This window comes from Nyctereutes procyonoides, unplaced genomic scaffold (genome assembly GCF_905146905.1).
Source record: "Nyctereutes procyonoides isolate TBG_1078 unplaced genomic scaffold, NYPRO_anot_genome, whole genome shotgun sequence".
Classification (NCBI taxonomy): Eukaryota; Metazoa; Chordata; class Mammalia; order Carnivora; family Canidae; genus Nyctereutes; species Nyctereutes procyonoides.
Genome location: NW_026575140.1, coordinates 81,397,586 through 81,416,210, shown reverse-complemented (window position 1 = coordinate 81,416,210; position 18,625 = coordinate 81,397,586). Strand labels below are relative to the sequence as shown.

At 51.9% G+C, this 18,625-nt stretch overlaps 3 protein-coding genes across 5 annotated transcripts in view; 1 reads left to right on the top strand and 2 right to left on the bottom strand.

Annotated features, from left to right (window-relative positions):
* Positions 1 to 616: 616 nt before the first annotated feature.
* Positions 617 to 8,249, bottom strand: FOXRED1 (FAD dependent oxidoreductase domain containing 1). 2 transcript variants are annotated; one of them, XM_055305155.1, is made up of 11 exons: positions 8,133 to 8,249; positions 5,710 to 5,930; positions 4,696 to 4,806; positions 4,302 to 4,420; positions 3,133 to 3,227; positions 2,763 to 2,864; positions 2,354 to 2,430; positions 2,009 to 2,169; positions 1,764 to 1,893; positions 1,474 to 1,578; positions 617 to 1,265 (listed from the first exon to the last, which is right to left on the bottom strand). In XM_055305155.1, exons 1-11 carry the CDS (start codon positions 8,215 to 8,217, stop codon positions 1,011 to 1,013), a joined length of 1,461 nt encoding a protein of 486 aa, XP_055161130.1. In that variant the 5' UTR covers positions 8,218 to 8,249; the 3' UTR covers positions 617 to 1,010. The 2 variants fall into 2 exon arrangements, with proteins under 2 accessions (XP_055161130.1, XP_055161129.1); XM_055305154.1 differs by having other exon boundaries at positions 7,827 to 8,244.
* Positions 8,250 to 8,541: 292 nt separating this feature from the next.
* Positions 8,542 to 14,291, top strand: SRPRA (SRP receptor subunit alpha). Its single transcript, XM_055306498.1, has 14 exons — positions 8,542 to 8,766; positions 9,308 to 9,391; positions 9,658 to 9,821; positions 9,981 to 10,141; positions 10,383 to 10,542; positions 10,647 to 10,800; positions 11,013 to 11,104; positions 11,205 to 11,323; positions 11,464 to 11,550; positions 11,841 to 12,013; positions 12,114 to 12,327; positions 12,725 to 12,888; positions 12,976 to 13,074; positions 13,214 to 14,291. Exons 1-14 carry the CDS (start codon positions 8,650 to 8,652, stop codon positions 13,340 to 13,342), a joined length of 1,917 nt encoding a protein of 638 aa, XP_055162473.1. The 5' UTR covers positions 8,542 to 8,649; the 3' UTR covers positions 13,343 to 14,291.
* Positions 14,292 to 14,539: 248 nt separating this feature from the next.
* Positions 14,540 to 18,625, bottom strand: part of FAM118B (family with sequence similarity 118 member B) — a 46,372-nt gene continuing 42,286 nt past the window's right edge. Inside the window, exons 7-8 of one of the 2 annotated variants that reach the window (XM_055306500.1) lie at positions 15,320 to 15,379; positions 14,540 to 15,066 (exon numbers count right to left, since the gene is read on the bottom strand). In XM_055306500.1, the coding sequence (XP_055162475.1) occupies positions 15,053 to 15,066; positions 15,320 to 15,379 (74 nt within the window). In that variant the 3' untranslated portion in view covers positions 14,540 to 15,052. The remainder of the gene's footprint in view (positions 15,067 to 15,319; positions 15,380 to 18,625) is intronic. The other variant, XM_055306501.1, reaches the window with a different exon arrangement.

Below are 18,625 nucleotides of genomic sequence, written 5' to 3'. Positions count from 1 at the left end.
ACCCAGGGATCCCCAGGGTGATTTTTCTAAAAGGAAAATTGGAGTGTGTCGCTTCCCTGTTGAAAGCGCACAGAATACGCCCCAAGCTCCACAGATGGCTCTTCAGCCCCCGGCCCTGCCCTGCTTCTTAGCACTCCTCTTCCTTCACCCCGCAACCTTGCTCGGACAAATCACTTACTGTCCCTTGAACCTCACTGACTCTTGGTCCTGGGCATTTGTACTGGGTTTCCCCACAGCCTGGAATCACTTATTCCCGGCCATCCAGGGCCTGCACTCCATCTGACCTGGGCAGAGGGGCAGGGGGGAGATAAGAACACTCAAGTGAGGACCTACAGGATGCCTTGCCTGGTTCCCCTAACATGTAGCCCTGGGCCCGGCCAAGGGTTGGAGCTGAAAAAACAGTCCATACACGAATGAACCCTTCCCTTCCCTCCATGGCCAAACCCCCGCAGGAACTCAGGAAGAGGAGGCATTAGTCTGCAAACAAGATGCCTCCACCCAGGACTTAAGAATGGTCCCGCGAGGCAGCCGTGCCCCTCCCAGCCTGGTGTCAAGGGCCAGTGGGTGCTTCAGAAGCAGGTGCCATGACGTGAGGCAGAAGGGATGGAGGACTGGATGGGAAGAGTAATCACATTTATTGGTTGATGACTAAGGTAGACAGTCACTACATCCGGGCCAGGCTGCCCAAATGCTCCCTGCCTGGGTACTAGGAAGGAGCCGGTCTCGGTCACATGGTCAGGTATACTAGTAGTCCAGCTGTACTACTTCGGTGGGTGGCCTCCACCCCGGCCAGAGATGGGTCGTGCAGTCTCACCCATCACTCTGTTGGCCTGGGCCTCAGGTGCAGTGCCTCAAAGCCCGTCGTCTGCCTGCCTGGCCCGCCTCCGGATGAGCAGGGTGCGGGGACAGGAGAGCCTGGCTTGGTGCTGGGGAAAGCCACGGTGAGGAAGATGTGCATGTGGGCCAAGGCTGACGGATGGGGCAGCAGGGCCCATCTGAGAGCTTACGGCTCAGACGATATTGTGCTCCTGGACCCTCTCTCCCAAGTAAAAGCGGCTGAAGAGAAAGGGGCTCAGGTCGATAGTCTGGAAGTGGCCTTGAAGCACCATCTCCGCCACGGCTCGGCCCACGGCAGGGGCCTGCTGGAGTCCATGGCCACTGAAGCCCGTGGCAAAGTACATGTTGATGACTAGTGGGTGGGGACCCACCACACCATTCTGGTCAAAGGTGTTGTAGTCGTAATAGCCAGCCCAAGAGCTCCGAGCCTGCGGGTGGACAAGATGCTGGGGTGCCCGGGAAGGTGCCGGCACATGCCGCCCTCGCTCCTGCCCAAGAGTCAGACACAGTCTGACCTCCCAGCTGCTGAGGGGTCGATGGGATGGGTCCTTAGCAGCTGTGAGGTGGAGGGCGCATAACAGCGGATAGGCTCTCCAAGGGGACCGAGGTGCTCAGGCTCACCGGCCTCCCACTTACCTTCAGAGTCTCAAAAGCCGGTACCCTCTGGGCCAAAGGGGGCCACACCTTGTCCTGGAAGAAATCATGGTCCACTTCCAGGTTCCCTGGGTCTGGTTCCTCCTCCTGCGGTGAGAGGTGGGGACGTGGCTTATTCTGCCTGGGACACGAGGGTGGGCCCCAGTGACCCCATTACTCCCCTCAGTAGGGCTGGCACATCAGCAGGAGTGCTGGCCCCCCCAAATAGCCTGGCTCTTTAATGATGACTGGCCTGTGTCTGCTGCCCAGCACCCCAACCCCACCTAGCTTACCTCGGTGGGGCTACAGCCGCCCAGATAGTTGTTGCCCAGTCCTTCCCGGCGGAAATAGACCCCACTAGGATCTACGACGAATGGGGTCTCCAGGCCGGGTCCCTGGGGGCAGTGCCACACGTACACGTACCTACCATGACCAGCAGGTTAGAAGAGCCCCTCCCCTTCCCACCACGAGTAACAACCCCTTACACTGCCTCTTCCCTTCTCCCACCAACCTCCTCAGCTGCCCTGAGGGGAGTCACCTTTTCCTTGGCTCCACAGGTAGCTTGGTGCCCTGCAGGGTGCCCGGTGGCCCCTTCCCGATACCAGCCAGCTGTGCGATCTGGCCAGACCAGGCCCCCGCTGCGTTGATCACGATGGCACATTCCACGGGCTGGTACTCCAGGCTGTGGTCTACCTTCACCTGCAGGCACCAGAGGGGGAGGGGAGGCAGGGCCCGGGCCATACGCCGGGCACCATGACAAGTGCATTTCTTCCTGAGCCTTAGTTTACCCAGACTGGAAGTAGGTAGAAAAAGATCAAAGTAACAGCTGTTGCCTTTTGTGCCCCTCCACTTGGTAAGGAGGACGCAGAGGCTGGGAACTTACATGGACTTCATGGATCCTTTTCAAAGTCACCTCTTCCCCGCTCCTGGTCTCCATGTGGTCGGATGAAGAGATAAAACCTGCAGAAAAAAGAGAGGAACTCCTGAGGCCCGAAGAGGACAAGATTGGGATAGCAGGGGTTTCATGAGGGGAGCAGGTTGGAAGGCTGGGGCTTTCCCACAGAGATGGCGGGGAGCAGGATGAACCTGGCCACACGCAGGACAGGAGGGTGCTGAAACCTTCCAGCACGAGTAAGTCATGCAGAAGGCTAGTTAGGAGCCGGAGTCGGGATGCCCAGCCCCCGGGGAGAACTCCCTCGCCCCCTAACTCTTGCTTAGCTTGTGAGTGAAGCTAAGACCCCATCTACGCCAGCACCCCGGGAAGCAGAGCAAAGAAGGGACCTCGGACTCACGTGTCACCTCTCCATGGCAGAAGAGGACCCCCATGGACTGGACCTTCCGCCGAAGCCCCTGGAGGAGAGACCAGGGGTCAAACCAACCTTCGTGCTCCATCCCTGTGACGAGCAAGAGGACTCATGAGGCGGGGTCAGGACCCTCTCCTCCTACTGGATTTCCTGTGCCCCTGACCCTTCTTTAGGGCTTGTAAGCCAGGGGAAGTCCTGCTGCCCGATGCACCAGAGTCAAATCCTGTGGAAGGACACAGAGCTAGCACGGCCCAGGGGGCAGGGGGGCAGCACTGCTTCTTGGTGTGGCTACAGGGTGCTGAGACTCCCAACCCAAGGCGCCCCATGAACCCTGAGCCCCTCTGCAAGCAGGCCTCACCGTAAGATGCCAAAGCCACGCCCTCTGTGTTTATCCAGGGAAATTTGTTCCGAAGCTGCTCAGGAGACATCAGGCAAACTTTGGCTCCTTCCTGCCTGAGAGAAACGCGTGTGCACGTGTGTCAGAGGGGGAGTGAGCAGACGGAGAAGTATAGACCCCACTCCACAAGTGGGGGTTCTGCCTCATTCGTGTCACTTCTCTGCCCCAAACTCCCCAAGTTTTCCTCCTTGCTGAGTGGGTGGAGACCAAGCCTCCCAGCCACGGCTCTTCACCTGACCCCTCTTTCCTTGCCTACACCCTCATAACCCTTCGGCCAGGCTGAACCCCGTCATCCCGATTATTCCACATCCTTTCACGACAGTGCAAGTCACTTTCTCCACTTGTGCCTGGAAAGGCCTTCCTGCCCACTTTCTAGTACAGTCCCATCCACCAGCACAACAACCCCCCAAAGACAGCAACACAGATCCTAAGAGGACACATTCGCAAGCAGACTGCCTGTGTTGAATCCCAGAGCCACCACTAAACGCCCGTGCCTCAGTTTACCCACATATAAAATGGTGGCTATTTGGTGGCTAAATGAATAAACGCTGCATCTGAGACATCACCCGATGTCCCCAGTGAGACTTGCAAGTCTATCTGTTGAACACGTGCACTCCTGACCAATCGTGAGACTCACTCAGGAGAGGGGCTGCCCAAACCGGCCTGCTGCCTGCATTTTTTAATGTGAGTCACACTCGGTCGTTTATATTTTTGCCCATGTTTTGTCTATGGCTGCGTTTCTTTCAACTGCAGAGCCGGGTGACTGCAACAGAGACCCTATGCCCCCAAAAGCCTAAAATACCGACTACCTGGCCCTCACAGGAAAAATGTGCAGATTCCCGGGCCCTTCCCTAGAGGTTGTGGCTTATTAGGTGTGGGATTTTCCAGGTGGTTCCTATGATCTGGCAAATCTGGGAACCACCACAGCAGCGTGTTGGTCTACATCTGTTATAGCACCTGGCACAGGGTCCTGGGGTCTGCATGTGTCTGTGGTTCCCGACAGGCTGCGCTTCCACACAGTAGGGACCTGTCTTAGCAACTCGCCCATCCCAGTTCCTAACTTCGAATCGGAGCTTGCCGGGTGTACGCAGCTGAGTGAGGAGCAGCCTGCTAGTGTGCCAGGTACCCACCTCTGCACCTTCACGTTGCTCTCCATGAGTGCGGCACCCTTTTCTGAAGCCAGCAAGAGATAACCTGAGGGGTTGAACTGGATGTCCAGGGGAGGGTCATCGACTACAGCCAGGTACTCCTGTGTGCAAAGAAAGAAAAAAAAAAAAAGGCTCTGTAGAGAGGCTGATTTAAAGAATGGAGGGAGAGCTCTCCTGGCTTCTTCACCAACACCTCCCAAGACTTAGAGGAGTTCCCCTCTGGGTTCTACCACCGAAGTGTGGGGGAAAACTAGAGGTTCCCACTCCTAGGTGCCCGAACTGCTTCTGCTCCCTGATCCCCTGGCCAGGGGGCTACTCCTCTCTCTGGGCTAAAGGCATGGTCCCCACCCCCACGCCCAAGTCTCTTTGCACGTACATTGATGTTGCGTAGAAACTCAATGGAAAAGAGGGAAAGCTGGATGTTCTCGGGCACGGAGAACTGCTGGCGAATGCCGCCCACAGAAAGCACGGTGGACGCCCGGGAGTACTGTGGGAAGACAAGAGAGGCTGAGGGGGGCCAGCACCCCGTCCGTGTGAGCACCCTCCTGTAGCAGAAGCACCTACAAGTAGAGCACAGTACTACCTGCGGGCTTAAAATCTAAGAGGAGCAGAGGCAGATAAACCCACATGCAGGCCAACCAGCACCCAAAGAGGACAGTAACCACTAAGATCCTTCTTAGCAGATGGGCCGAGCAGAGTCAGGCATCTAAAGGGCTGGGCACGTGGCACACATGGGAATGGTCTGGAAGCTCAAGGGCAGGAGATTAACATTTCATCTACTAACTGGAAAATGGAAGGATGTGACCAAACTAGCAAGATTCATAGTTAACTGGCAGTGGCTTGACTAGGAACAACAACAGGGGCGCCTGCGTGGCTCAGTTGGTTAAGTGTCTGCCTTCGGCTCAGGTCATGATCTTAGGGTCCTGGGATCGAGCCCGCATCAGGCTCCCCGCTCAGTGGGGAGTCTGCTTCTCCCTCTCCCTCTCCCCCCTATTATGCTGTCTCTCTCTTTCTCAATCAGATAGATGAATAAAATCTTTGAAAACAAAACAAAACAAAAAGAATAGGAACAATTGAAGTGCAAAACCTGAGAAGTCACAGAACCAAAAGGGGGATGGGAGAGCTGTCTGTTCATGACAGCTGGAATACAGGCTCTCTTTGCGCCCAGAAGATCCAACATGGTGAAATTTGCTTTTAAGAGCAAAAACCATACAAAGTCTCTAATTCATGGGAGGGAAAGCCTGGGACTATTCCTCAACAAGACCCAAAGTACAGTTTTTGCCCTTTGGACCCCCAAAGACTGACGTCTTTCCTCCCTCCACTCCACTTGCCCCTGAGTAAGATCGGAGTCAGTGCCCCACTCACGACGCCACCCTCCCCCAGACCTCACCGTGTGGTCCCGTTCCACCACCAGCACCCGAATGGCACCTCGTGGCTTCTCCAACCTCTTCAGCCAATAGGCCACAGACAGGCCAATCACCCCACCCCCCACAATCACCACATCCGAGTGTTCAGGGGGCAGGTAGCTGGTGTCGTACAGTGGATTCCAAGCTCCTCCAGGAAGGACTGACTGGATCTTCTTCTTAATCTCAGACACCTTTCCGTTCTGGTCTGTGGGACGCAGTTATGGTCAGAAGGCGATACGTTTTCTTTCCAGGTGGTAAGGGGTTAGAGGATGGGCTAAGTGGACCCTGAGCAGGCTGTGCCCACAGCTGGCCTGTCTCATAAGGTCAGCTTCACTATGTGGTCTGCGTGCCATTAGGCTCTCTGCCTTCTCATGTGGTGTGCCCAGCAATGCAAGAGTCAGCTTCTTAAAATGAACACTCTATCCTCTCTCCCTAGGCGAGGGGACTTAGGCAGGTTTACCTCCTGTGCAGGCTGCTCTCTCCTCTGGGCCCCAGGCTCACAGATTCAACTGCATGGTCCTCTTGTCTTGGAGGTCCCAGGCTCCTGGGCCAATGGGTCCTGGCACACCCCAAGCTGCAGTGCCCTCTAAAGCATGATACTCCGAGGGGCATCTTATCCTGGGTATCCATCGCCACCAGCAAAGCTACATTCATGTCCTATTTATCATCAAGTCTTGATGTCTTTGCTTCCTAAATATCTCCCCAATCTGTCCTCCCATTCCCCCCATCTCTGCTACCACCACCCTAAGCTCTCCCCTAGACTAATGCAAAAGCTTCCTAATTGTTCCCAGAAATTCTCCTCTTGCCCACCCAACTCTCTTCTGCGTGTTAGCTAAAATATTTTCTAAGCACTAATTTAATCACATATTCGGTTGCTTAAAACCTTCCAGTGACCATTACTCCAAGGATAAAAGTCCAAAGTCTTTTAACATGGCCTGTGAGACACTGCACAGCCCGGCTCCTGTTTACCTTGTTCTCTCCCTCCTCCCCCACTCCAGCCCTCTGACACCTTGATGGCGCTTTCTTTCTTTCTTCCCACCACAGGGGATCGACATGGGGGTTCTCTCTGCTTTGAAACTGTGTCCAGTGGCCCAGTGGTTTAGCGCCGCCTTCAGCCCAGGGTGTGATCCTGGAGCCCCGGGATCGGGATCGAGTCCCGCGCTGGGCTCCCTGCATGGAGCCTGCTTCTCCCTCTGCCTGTGTCTCTGCCTCTCTCTCTCTCTCTCTCTCTCTCTCTCATGAATAAATAAGTTTTTAAAAATCTTTGTTTTTTTTAAATTTTTATTTATTTATGATAGTCACACACACACACAGAGAGAGAGAGAGAGAGAAAGGCAGAGACACAGGCAGAGGGAGAAGCAGGCTCCATGCACCGGGAGCCCGATGTGGGACTCGATCCCCGGTCTCCGGGATCGCGCCCTGGGCCAAAGGCAGGCGCCAAACCGCTGCGCCACCCAGGGATCCCCCCTTTTAAAAATCTTTAAACAAAAATGAAACTGGGTGCACTTCTTTGCTGTTAAGGCCCTGCTTCCCTTCCCCTTCAGCTCAGTTATCATTTTCTCAGGAAAGGCTTTCCTGCCCCGCTACACTGTCCGAATCTCCTGTCGCGCCATCTCATCGCCTCACGCAGCGCATCTGCAACTCCGAATTTATCTGCGACTGCGTCACGCTGCGCTATGCCTGCTTTCTTGGCCACTCGATCTCTGACCCGGCACAGAACCTGGCAACCTGGCGCGCCGTCAAGCGCCCTGAATCAACGAATCCTTTTGTCTTTCACGCCTAACTCACGCATCTCCAAGTCTTTCCACGGACTCGCATGTTTCTCCGACCTGGGCTTACCTCCCCCGTCCACGCTGCCTTCCCCATGTCTACACCAACTACACGGCTTCTGCTTGCGCCTTGCACAAAACCAATGCTTCTCTTAAGCTTTGGCTCGGGTTCCTCAGGACGTGGGACACACATCTTCCTTGAACGCATCTGCCCCCTGCGCTCCTGCAATCACGCTGGCTGCGGGGCCCAGCGGGAGTCTACAGCTCCCTGGGCACCTGCACCGACGTGCACGCTCTGCTCTTCCCTCCCCCCGCCCCCCGCAGCCGCACACCTGGCACCGCACCCTGCCCGCGAGCGGGGCCTCCTGCACGTCTACCGCTGCGACCCCCCAGCCTGGCTCTGCTCTTCGGTGGTGAAGTCGAGGCTTGCAGCGATGTGGCAGCTGTCGCCTGAGAAGGCGCCCTCGGCATCCGTGCAGCGCTCGGGCCTCACGAGCCCGGCGCGGCAAGCTCAGCCCCTTCTCCCGGCCGACCCGCTGTCCTTGCACTGGGGGCCGGGTCCTGAGTCCCGAAGGCCGCACAGCCGGCGACCGCGCCCACCCGACAACCGCGATACCCTCCGCTGCCCTCAACTCTACCCGGAGCGGAGCCTCCGCGGCGTGAGCCCAGCCCCCGGGCCAGCAGGGCCCGGCCCCAGCGCGGCCGCGACGCCGTCCTCAGCATGGCCTCTGCGCGCGCCGCCGCTCCACCCCGGACCCTGCCCGTTCCCCGCGCCCCGCCCCCTCCGCCGTCACTGCTCCGCGCCCCGGGCCGTTCCGACGAGCGCGCCCATTGGCCAGCGGCGCCCCGGGCCCCGCCCCCCGCGCTAGAGGCGGCGGCTCGCGGCGCCCCGCGCAGGCCCGCCCCCACCCGCCCCCACCCGCCATTGGCGAGCCTGGCGACGGCGTCAGCACTGCGCGCCCTCGGGCGGGGGCGGGGGCGGGGGCGGGGGCGGAGGCGGCGGCGGGGCGGACCCGGCCGCGCGGAGCGGAAGTGCGGCTGAGCCGGTTTCCGGGGCCGCTGGTGTGACGTGTCCCGCGCCTGGCGCAGCAGGAAGCGGCGGCGATCGCGGCCTGAGCTCCCGGCGCCGGCCCCGGCTTCTTCCCCGCTGCCGCCATGCTCGACTTCTTCACCATTTTCTCCAAGGGCGGGCTTGTGCTCTGGTGCTTCCAGGGCGTGAGCGACTCCTGCACCGGGCCCGTTAATGCGTTGATTCGATCTGTGCTGCTGCAGGTATCGCTCCCCGCGGGGTCCGCCGGCCCCACCTCCCCCGCCCCCCGCGCCCCCCGGCGGGCGCCCGGCTCGCCCCGGGACTCGGCTGCCCGCCCCCGCCCTCGGGCCGAGTCCCCGCGGCGCCCCCTCGGCTTTCCCACGGTTCCCCCAGCGGCCTGACCTGCTGTTTCGGAGGCTGGGTGGGATAGTGGAAAAACGCCTTTGAAAACCGTAGATAAGTGAACAGCGGCTGGTCAATGTGATGCTAGGACTACGTCCCCCCTGGCTTGCACGTGTCTTGCCTTCCCCCTGACCTGTTTCCCTCCCCCCGACTTGGTGCCTCCGCCTCTCCCTGATGGGATGGATGCTGGAGAGCAAGGACCCAGCATCCTCCGGGCCGGGCGGGGGCCGGGCGGGGGCCGGGCGGGGGCCGGGCGGGGCCGGGGCCGGGGCCGGGGGGCGCCTGGTTCCTTCCCACGGGTAGTCCCGGTAGTCCCCGAAGGGCGCAAGCCTGGGGTTTCTGGGTGGTCTGGACGTGTCTGCGACCTCCTCTTCCTTCCAGGAAAGGGGAGGTAACAACTCCTTCACCCATGAGGCGCTCACACTCAAGTATAAACTGGACAACCAGTTCGAGCTGGTGTTTGTGGTAAGTGGAGGTACTCCCGAGACGTCGCGGTCACGGTCACACTTTGAACACAATTCTGATTGCTAAGAGAATCCTAATTAATGGCACCCAGTGTATATGATGAAATAACTGAGAAGCCGGGGAGGGGGAGAGGGAGGGAAGGCGCTGCCGCCAGCTTGGCTGCCCCTCAGGTCAGGGAAACCTGCCAGGCCACGGAGCCGGCCTCTGCAGGCCTGGGTTGAGTTGGCTTGTAAGCAGATCTGTTGGCTCCGTTACTCCCTGAACAGGTCGGTTTTCAGAAGATCCTAACGCTGACGTACGTAGACAAGTTGATAGATGATGTGCATCGGCTGTTTCGAGACAAGTACCGCACAGAGATCCAACAGCAAAGTGCCTTAAGTCTATTGAATGGCACTTTTGATTTCCAGAATGACTTCCTGCGGCTCCTTCGGTGAGAGGCCTCCCCTCTGCAGAGTCGATGTCTGCGCCCTGATGAGCTCCCTTCTTTCCCGAGGGTGGTTCAGGGTGGTTCAGGGTAGCACGTTGTACTGAAACACACTTCTAGATCTGACTGACCTCTTGGTGTGAGGGTTCTTTCTCTTTTCTCTAGCGAAGCAGAGGAGAGCAGTAAGATCCGTGCTCCCACTACCATGAAGAAATTCGAAGATTCTGAAAAGGCCAAGAAACCTGTGAGGTCCATGATTGAGACACGGGGTGAAAAGCCCAAGGAAAAATCAAAGAACAGCAAAAAAAAGGGGGCCAAGAAGGAAAGTGAGTTTGAGCTCCTTGGACATAAGAGGGGCATGAAAAGTTAATGACAGTAAGGACTGAAGTTGTTCCCTGTCTTTCTCTCTGTCATTGCTTATCTCCCCTGCTCAGTGCCCATCACCCTATCACCCCCGGTCCTCGTGATCCCCAGCATGTTTGTTCCTAGCTTCCTCTCAAGGACTTGGAAGACTCTTGCCCATTGTTCCAATTGGTCATCTTTCACCAGAGAGTTTTCTCCTAACAGGCTCTGATGGCCCTTTGGCTACGGGCAAAGCAGTTCCTGCTGAAAAGTCAGGTCTCCCAGCGGGGCCAGAGAATGGGGTAGAACTTTCCAAAGAGGAGCTAATACGCAGGAAGCGGGAGGAGTTCATTCAGAAGCATGGGAGAGGTCTGGAGAAGTCCAGGTGAGCATTCTTTCACCATGAATCTCACATCACTGGGAGCAAAGGGGCTCCTGGGTGGATGTTTCTAATTCACTTATAAACTTTGGTGCTGTAACCCTTTACAGCAAGTCCACGAAATCAGATGCTCCGAAGGAGAAGGGCAAGAAAGCACCCCGGGTGTGGGCACTGGGTGGCTGTGCTAACAAGGAAGTCTTGGATTATAGCGCTCCCACCACCAACGGAGCCCCTGACACTGCCCCACCTGAGGACATCAACTTGGTAAGAGAAAACGGGCCAGTAAGGATTACCTTTATTAAGAAACGGGAGGAGGTAGAGACCAGGAGGGCAGGCCCTTTAGTGTCTATGAACAAAGGGGGTGGGTTATGTTTGGAGTTTTCTGAATAACAGAGTAGTGAGGACATGGCAAATCCCAGGCTGCTCTGCCCTCAGTGTTCCCGATCCCATCTTGTTCCTTTCCCTGTACCCTCCAGATTCGAGGGACTGGGCCTGGGGGGCAGCTTCAGGATCTAGACTGCAGCAGCTCAGATGATGAAGAGACCGCACAAAATGCCACCAAACCCAGGTAGGGGAACTTCAGGTGGCAGGTGGTATGTGTGGCTCCAGGAGGGATGAGCCTGGACTCCCGCCCTTTTCTATGGATCTGTGATCTCCTGTCCCTGCAGTGCTACCAAGGGAACTCTGGGTGGCATGTTTGGGATGCTGAAGGGCCTTGTGGGTTCCAAGAGCTTGAGTCGTGAAGACATGGAATCGGTGCTGGATAAGATGCGTGATCATCTCATTGGTAAGTTCTGAAGAATAGGTGGACTTAAGGTTTATGGGCGAGGGGTGGTGGAGAGTAGAACCACGCAGAGTTCTCATCTGTACCATAGGGTTGTTTACTGTTGACGTGGCTGGCCCTCACACCTGTCCCTGTCTTTCCAGCTAAGAATGTGGCAGCAGACATTGCAGTCCAGCTCTGTGAATCTGTGGCCAACAAGCTGGAGGGGAAGGTGATGGGGACATTCAGCAGTAAGTATCCCCCCTAAACCAGAAAATGCTCAAGGCATAATGTGTACTAGGAGGTTAAGCACATTGATGTCCGTTTTTACTAGGTGTGTGGCTTTTGGCAAGTTCCTTCACCTCTAAACATCTACTGTCTAATTTAGACTTGAAGTTATTGAGTTAACACTTGTAAAGTGCTTGGAACAGTGTCACATGTGGTGTGGATTCCTTGTATCCTCCAGATCCTAGTTCCTTTAGGTGTTGGGTGTTCTTGGGGTACATTCCTTGCGTTTCACAGATCCACTGCCCCCTTTTAGCGGTGACTTCCACAGTAAAGCAAGCCCTGCAAGAGTCCCTGGTGCAGATTCTGCAGCCACAGCGTCGTGTAGACATGCTCCGGGATATTATGGATGCCCAGCGTCATCAGCGCCCTTATGTTGTCACCTTCTGTGGTGTTAACGGAGTGGGGAAGTCTACTAATCTTGCCAAGGTCGGTACAGCTGCCCACCACCTCTGACGTCCTTTTTTTCATGCTCTAAGTCTTAGCCATTCTCATTCTAAGGGACTGATCTCCTTGCTCTTTTGCACAGATTTCCTTCTGGCTGCTAGAGAATGGCTTCAGTGTCCTCATTGCTGCCTGTGACACATTTCGTGCTGGGGCTGTGGAGCAGCTGCGCACACACACCCGGCGCCTGAGTGCCCTACACCCCCCAGAGAAGCACGCTGGCCGCACTATGGTGCAGTTGTTTGAAAAGGGCTACGGCAAGGACGCTGCAGGCATTGCCATGGAAGCGATTGCCTTTGGTACGGCGCACAGGACAGGGGCAGGGGTGGGGGGCTGCTGTGGACCCCTTTCCTCCTTGGGATTCTTAGAGGATCAGGGTTCCCCTCCTACCAACTTACTGCTCAGTAGCAAGTCAGGCTGGAAAACTTGCCATCAGGAGTGGCTAACTGCAGGCAAAACTAATATATTCCAATCAAGAAAGTCTGTTACACATCTCTTTTATCCTGTGGGCAGGACGTTCTTGACCGCAAAGCACAGAACAGGTTTTTGCTCACACTACCTTATAACCAGATCCGGAGCCCGAGAAAGTAAACACACAGGCTTTTAATATATAGTCAGGTTACCACTTCTTGAGAGAAAGCTGGGATGAGCAAGACAGTCTAGAAGTTCTGAGTTGACCACTTTTTTTCTCTCTAGCACGTAACCAAGGCTTTGATGTGGTGCTGGTGGACACAGCTGGCCGCATGCAAGACAATGCCCCTCTGATGACTGCCCTGGCTAAGCTCATTACTGTCAACACACCCGACTTGGTGCTGTTTGTGGGGGAGGCCTTAGTAGGCAATGAGGCCGTGGACCAGCTGGTGAGGGCTAGGGCCTAGTTCTTTTCCCAGCTTCAGCTTTGGGCAGCTGGGTACTTCTTGTACTTACACCATGTTTCTCCCTTACAGGTCAAGTTCAACAGAGCCTTGGCTGACCATTCTATGGCTCAAACACCTCGGCTCATTGATGGCATTGTCCTTACCAAATTTGATACCATTGATGACAAGGTAAATATGGATGGTACAGGACAGCATGAGATGGGGAGGGGCATCCTGCTCAGGGGGGCGGGCTCCAAGGCTGCCTGTTACTGAGGGGATGGAAAGAAGTGGCTCTGAGTTGATTGGGTATCCCCTTTCTCCACTTCAGGTGGGAGCTGCTATTTCTATGACCTACATCACGAGCAAACCCATCGTCTTTGTGGGCACTGGCCAGACCTACTGTGACCTACGCAGCCTCAATGCCAAGGCTGTGGTGGCTGCCCTCATGAAGGCTTAACATGGCTCTTGCCCAAAACCAAATCACTGCTTCCCCCAAAGCCCCTCTTCCTGTATCAAGAATGTGCTTAGAATACATGAGTGACTTCTCTTCAGTGTAGTACAGAGGCAGAGTGAGGGGAGCTCTAGGGGCCTGCAGCTCCCCCTGCCCTAGTCCTTGGCAGCCCAGCCTCCACCTGCGAGGGCCTAATCATGTTATAGTCCACTGCCCATCACCCCCTTCCCTGACAGTCGTCCTTCCTACTCAGGCATTCCCTTCTCTCTGCCTACACACTCAATCTCATTACAGCTTTGACCAACGGTTGGAAGATCCAACACCAGAGCTTTGCTAATTCGCACGGTCACAGGGATGTCTGAGCACAATGAGCAGTCGAGACTTCCAGAGCCAGCTCTCTGGGTTATCCCTTGGATCCACAGCTTTCAGGCCCCTGGGGCCAGGATGATACCCATCACACTGTGGCAGTGTATGGCCTGTTCTAATTGCTGCTAATTCTGATGATGACCCCATCCCCACTATTTCCTCAAAGCATTAGCTAGGCCAGAGTGATTTGTTAGAAATGAACAAAAGGAGTTCCTGCTTCCCTCAAAAATAGAGGGAGCTGAGCTGCAGTGTTGCATTGGGCTTCTCAGCCTTCCAACTCTTCCCTGCTCCCAGAATCCAGATGTAAGCTTTGCATGTTCCCTTTCCTGGGAGAGAACCAACTGTCAAAAGGGTATACAAGTTGCCCCTCTCCCCCACCCCACTCTTCACCTGAGTGGATCCTGGCTTTTCCTCCTCCTCTCTACAGTGCCTGGTAGACAAGTGCTACGTTGAAGAATACAAACCTCTTGTTAAGACTTGTCCTGTAGCTTGGTATTACAGATGTGCTATTAGTGCAATAAGGTGAAGGCTGTCTGCCCAGAGAAATACATAATTTATATAAGAAAATAAATTTCATAAGTAAATTGCCTTTTACGTCTCAGAGTTATTTTATATACGATTCAAAAAGTAAGATTCCCCCATCACACTAACTATGCTTCTAGGCCTTATGGTAAGAAGGGAAATAAAACAGGAATTGATAATGTTTGTCCAGAGAGTAAGATCACCCACTTCAGTGTGAAAGAGAACTTTTAAATTGAGTTACGAAAATTAAGCTCATTTTGTGCCTTTGCAAGTTTTCTAAAGGGACTCTAAAAGTAGAGCCAGGGCCCTGGGAAGTAAATGAACAAGCTTTTAATACAGCTCAGTTATGTAAAATACTGTACACTGTAAAAGGTCTAGAAAACTAGAGCTTCAAGTCATGTTTTAAAAAAGCCATTAAGCTTAATTGAAAAACCAAGTATAGAGTACAAAACAGCAACAAGGGCCATGGTGATCCCGCGGCATCTAGCTCCCAAGTCCTTCATGCAGGGCTGTAGCCATAGTGGAGGTGTCACACTGATATGTTGTGTGGACACAGGCATGTCCAACCCAGGGATGGGGGGGCTGCACTGGGTCCCGTTGTCACTGGGGGATCCTTGAACTGGAATAGGCCGCAGAAGATCAAGAACCAGTGGGCATGAAGTATTGAGCTGGAACACCCCCCGACCCCCAACTCTACCGCCAACCTTCAGCCTCTGGGTTTTGGTACTTCCATGGAGCTGTGTTGGGCTCTTGTAAGTTTACTTGCTAAATATTCTCCACAGTCGGGCCTGACAGCTTGGTCTAATGGTGATGATTTCTCTAGCCCTCTCATGTTCTACAGTCTGTGGAGAGAAAAGAGAGTAAGATGAAGGCTCACAAAACACACATCTGAAGCTACAGATATTTAAGTCAATCTTAACTATTCAGAAGACAAGATATCACAGATACTAGGAATCTTGTGATAGACTCAATAGGAAAACACAGAATCCTAACAGGCAGGAGGTAAGTCACTTCTCCAAGGGTCCTAACCAAATCCCTGGAAAACATTTTCTGCCAATGAAACTGACCCAGACAGTAGAACAGGAAATAGTATACCTCGTATCTCACTGTGTGCCGCCGATGAGCCATTTAGCTGACCTTCTCTCACCATCCCTGCTAAACAGAATGCACAGTCAGCATCGGATATTAGACCAGAAAGACAAAACAACAGAAAACCAACCAACTAAAGGGTAATGAAATGACATGGTCTAGAAAGGATGGCATTATTTAGTAATGAAGACATCACAGAAAAGAAGATAAGGAGGTGAGCAGAAAGAACTGGGTTAGTCTTCGGATTATATTAAGTAACAAGGAAGCAGGATGGTCCCTGAGCACACCAACATTGTAAATAAAACATTAAATGGGCAAGTGTGCCTGCTGTCCCTAACTCACCTTAAAGGCCACATTTAGGTAAAAATCCAGGGATGGAGACAGGGAGCAGCATGCAAAAAACATAAAGTGGGCAAAGTCAACCAAGGAGAAGAGTGGAAAGTAGCAGATGCTCTCACAACACAAAATGAGTTAAATCTGAGCTACCCAACACGGTGTCATTAGCCACATGTGGCTAAATAGTTTTATGTTAAAAATTCTGTTCCTCAGTCACACTAACTACATTTCTTTCTTTTTTTTTTTTTAAAGATTTATTTTTATTTATTTGTGATAGACATAGAGAGAGAGGCAGAGACACAGGAGGAGGGAGAAGCAGGCTCCATGCCGGGAGCCCAACGTGGGACTCGATCCCGGGACTCCAGGATCGCACCCTGGGCCAAAGGCAGGCGCCACACCGCTGCGCCACCCAGGGATCCCCACTAACCACATTTCAAATGTCCAACAGCCACATGTGGCATTTGGTTGTGGTACTGGACAGGGAAGATAATATAATATTTCTATCACTGCAGAAAATTCTATTGGATAGCCCTGGGATAGGTAATAGCATAGGAAAAAAAAAAAAAAACTTTAAAACTGAACACATGGAAAACAGGAATCAGAAATATGACCAATTAGAGTATAAATAAATAAAAGGCCACATTCGTACATACAGATTGGTATTGGTATTCCCCCCCGTCTTGGAAAGAACTTTAGCAATTGTTATCAACCACTAAAATATTCATGCCCTTTGACCTAGTAATTACACTGAGAACCCATGCAAAGGAAATTACTGGCAAAAGGAAAAACTGTAGGGATGATGATATAATTCATTGCAACAGTACTTACAATAGAAAAACGAAACAAAAATTAGGACTTGCCTAAATGGGAAATACTGGGTAAACTAACATCCACATTGGATTGTAACAGTCATTAAAAATAGTGGTTATGAAGGCTAGCCATGTGGGAAAATGCATATGTACCACTGAATAAAGTAACACTTCTTAAAATTTGTTTACATCTATGAAAAATGCATAGGGAAAATTAACTGGAAATACACCAAAATAACTGCTTATATTATGATAATGAATTATAAAAATTACTTTTCCTTTCCCCATTATTTGATTTCTCTGAAATAAATGTACTAGAACCTACAGAATCTTTTGAATCCAAGTAACTTTCACTATTTAACGGCGAGTACACTGTACAATGCCAGGAGCATAGCAAGTGTTCAGTGTTTAAGAGGAAAAGATTTCTTACCTCTTACCGGTATGTATCTACAGAGACTCAAATCATAACCAAGGACAGAGAATAAGCTTGACTTGTCTCAAAATGCTTTTTAACCTAAAACTGCTCTGCTAGATTTCAAATCACAAACTCTGCTGACCATTTTAATAAAGCTCCTTGGCCATACTGAAAAATCTTTCATTTTTAAAAATTCAGAATACCCAACTGAGATAGAGATAACTCTGGGGAAAACTGTTTTGGGAGGAAGCCCGTGAAACTAATAAAAGAATGTGTGCCACTCTACAATACTTCTGATGCTTTTGGTCAAGAAAAGAATTCATTTAACAGCAACAGCTGTCCGAGGGGATTTTGTTATTTTTCATTTTTGCAACTTTCTTGGGTAGAAGATCTCAGAACACAGATCAAAAGAAATATGCAAAGCTTGGGTAGGGTACCTCTTATTTAATGAAAACAGAGTATATATAATGGAATAGCCTACTGCAAGTCCTAAGCATGGGCTGACAGAAGAATCTGAGATCCTGTAGGACAGCAAAAAATGTATCTCCAAGAAAGAACAGCAAATTGTTTTCACAGAAGAGATAAACCCAAAGGTTTTTTTTGAAAGGGTTTTATAAAAACCATAAAGATCTTAGAAAAGAACCCAGGCAGTAACCTCTCTGACATTGTCCGTAGCAACTTTTTTCTAGACGTGTTTCCTGAGACAAAGGAAAACAAAAGCAAAATCAATATATAATTGGGTCTACCTGAAAATAAAAGGCTTCTGCACAGTGAAGAGAACAATCAGCAAAACTGAAAGACAACCAAAGAAGATACTTGCAAACAGCATATCTGATGAAGGATTAGTATCCAAAATATATAAAGAATAAAACTCAAGACCCAAAAAACAATCCCGTTAAAAAATGGGCAAAAGACATGAACAGGTATTTCCCCAAAGAAAACATTCAGATGGCCATTCAGGTAAATGAAAACATGTTCATCACTTACTCTAAGGCAAATGCAAATCACAACTATAATGAGGTTATTACCTCACACCTATCAGAATGGCTAAAATCAACTATAAAAGTAACAGGTGTTGGCGAGGATATGGAGAAAAAGGAATCCTCATGCACTGTTGGTGGGAATGCAAACTGCTGCAGCCACTGTGGAGAACAGTATGGAGGTTCCTTAAAAAGTTTTAAAAGTTTTTTAAAAAGTTTTTTAAAAAGTTAAAAACAGAACTACCTTATGGTCCAGCAATTGGACTGCTGGGTATTTACCCAAGGAATAGGAAACACTACTTCAAAGGGATGCCCTTATGTTTATAGGAGCGTTATTTAAATAGCCAAGATATGGAAGCAGCCTACATGTCTATCAATAGATGATGAATGGAAAAAGAAGAGGTGGTATATATATATATATATATATATATATATATATATATATATATATACACAATGGAATATTACTCAGCTATAAAAAAGAATGAAATCTGGCCATTTGCAACGATATAGATAGAGCCAGAGAGTATAAATGCTAAGTGAAATAAGTCAGAGAAGGACAAATATCATATGATCTCACTCATATGTATAATTTAAGAAACAAAATAAATGAACAAAGGTGAAGGGGGAGAAACAAATGAAGAAACAGATTCTTTAAGATTTTATCTATTCATAAGAGACACACAGAGAGGGGCAGAGACACAAGGAGAGGGAGAAGCAGGCTTCCTGCAGGGAGCCTGATCTGGGACTCGATCCCAGGACCCCGGCATCA

Bases quoted from the DNA above. Each gene is read 5' to 3' on its own strand.
- SRPRA (XM_055306498.1), top strand. From the start codon at position 8,650: ATGCTCGACTTCTTCACCATTTTCTCCAAGGGCGGGCTTGTGCTCTGG. The intron at 10,543-10,646 runs GTGAGCATTCTT...AACCCTTTACAG, and splicing joins AGAGGTCTGGAGAAGTCCAG to CAAGTCCACGAAATCAGATG. The intron at 12,014-12,113 runs GTCGGTACAGCT...TCTTTTGCACAG, and splicing joins AGTCTACTAATCTTGCCAAG to ATTTCCTTCTGGCTGCTAGA.
- FOXRED1 (XM_055305154.1), bottom strand. From the start codon at position 7,965: ATGCCGAGGGCGCCTTCTCAGGCGACAGCTGCCACATCGCTGCAAGCC. The intron at 2,865-3,132 runs GTGAGGCCTGCT...TGCTCGTCACAG, and splicing joins CGTGGCTTTGGCATCTTACG to GGATGGAGCACGAAGGTTGG. The intron at 1,579-1,763 runs GTAAGCTAGGTG...CTCTCACCGCAG, and splicing joins GCGGCTGTAGCCCCACCGAG to GAGGAGGAACCAGACCCAGG.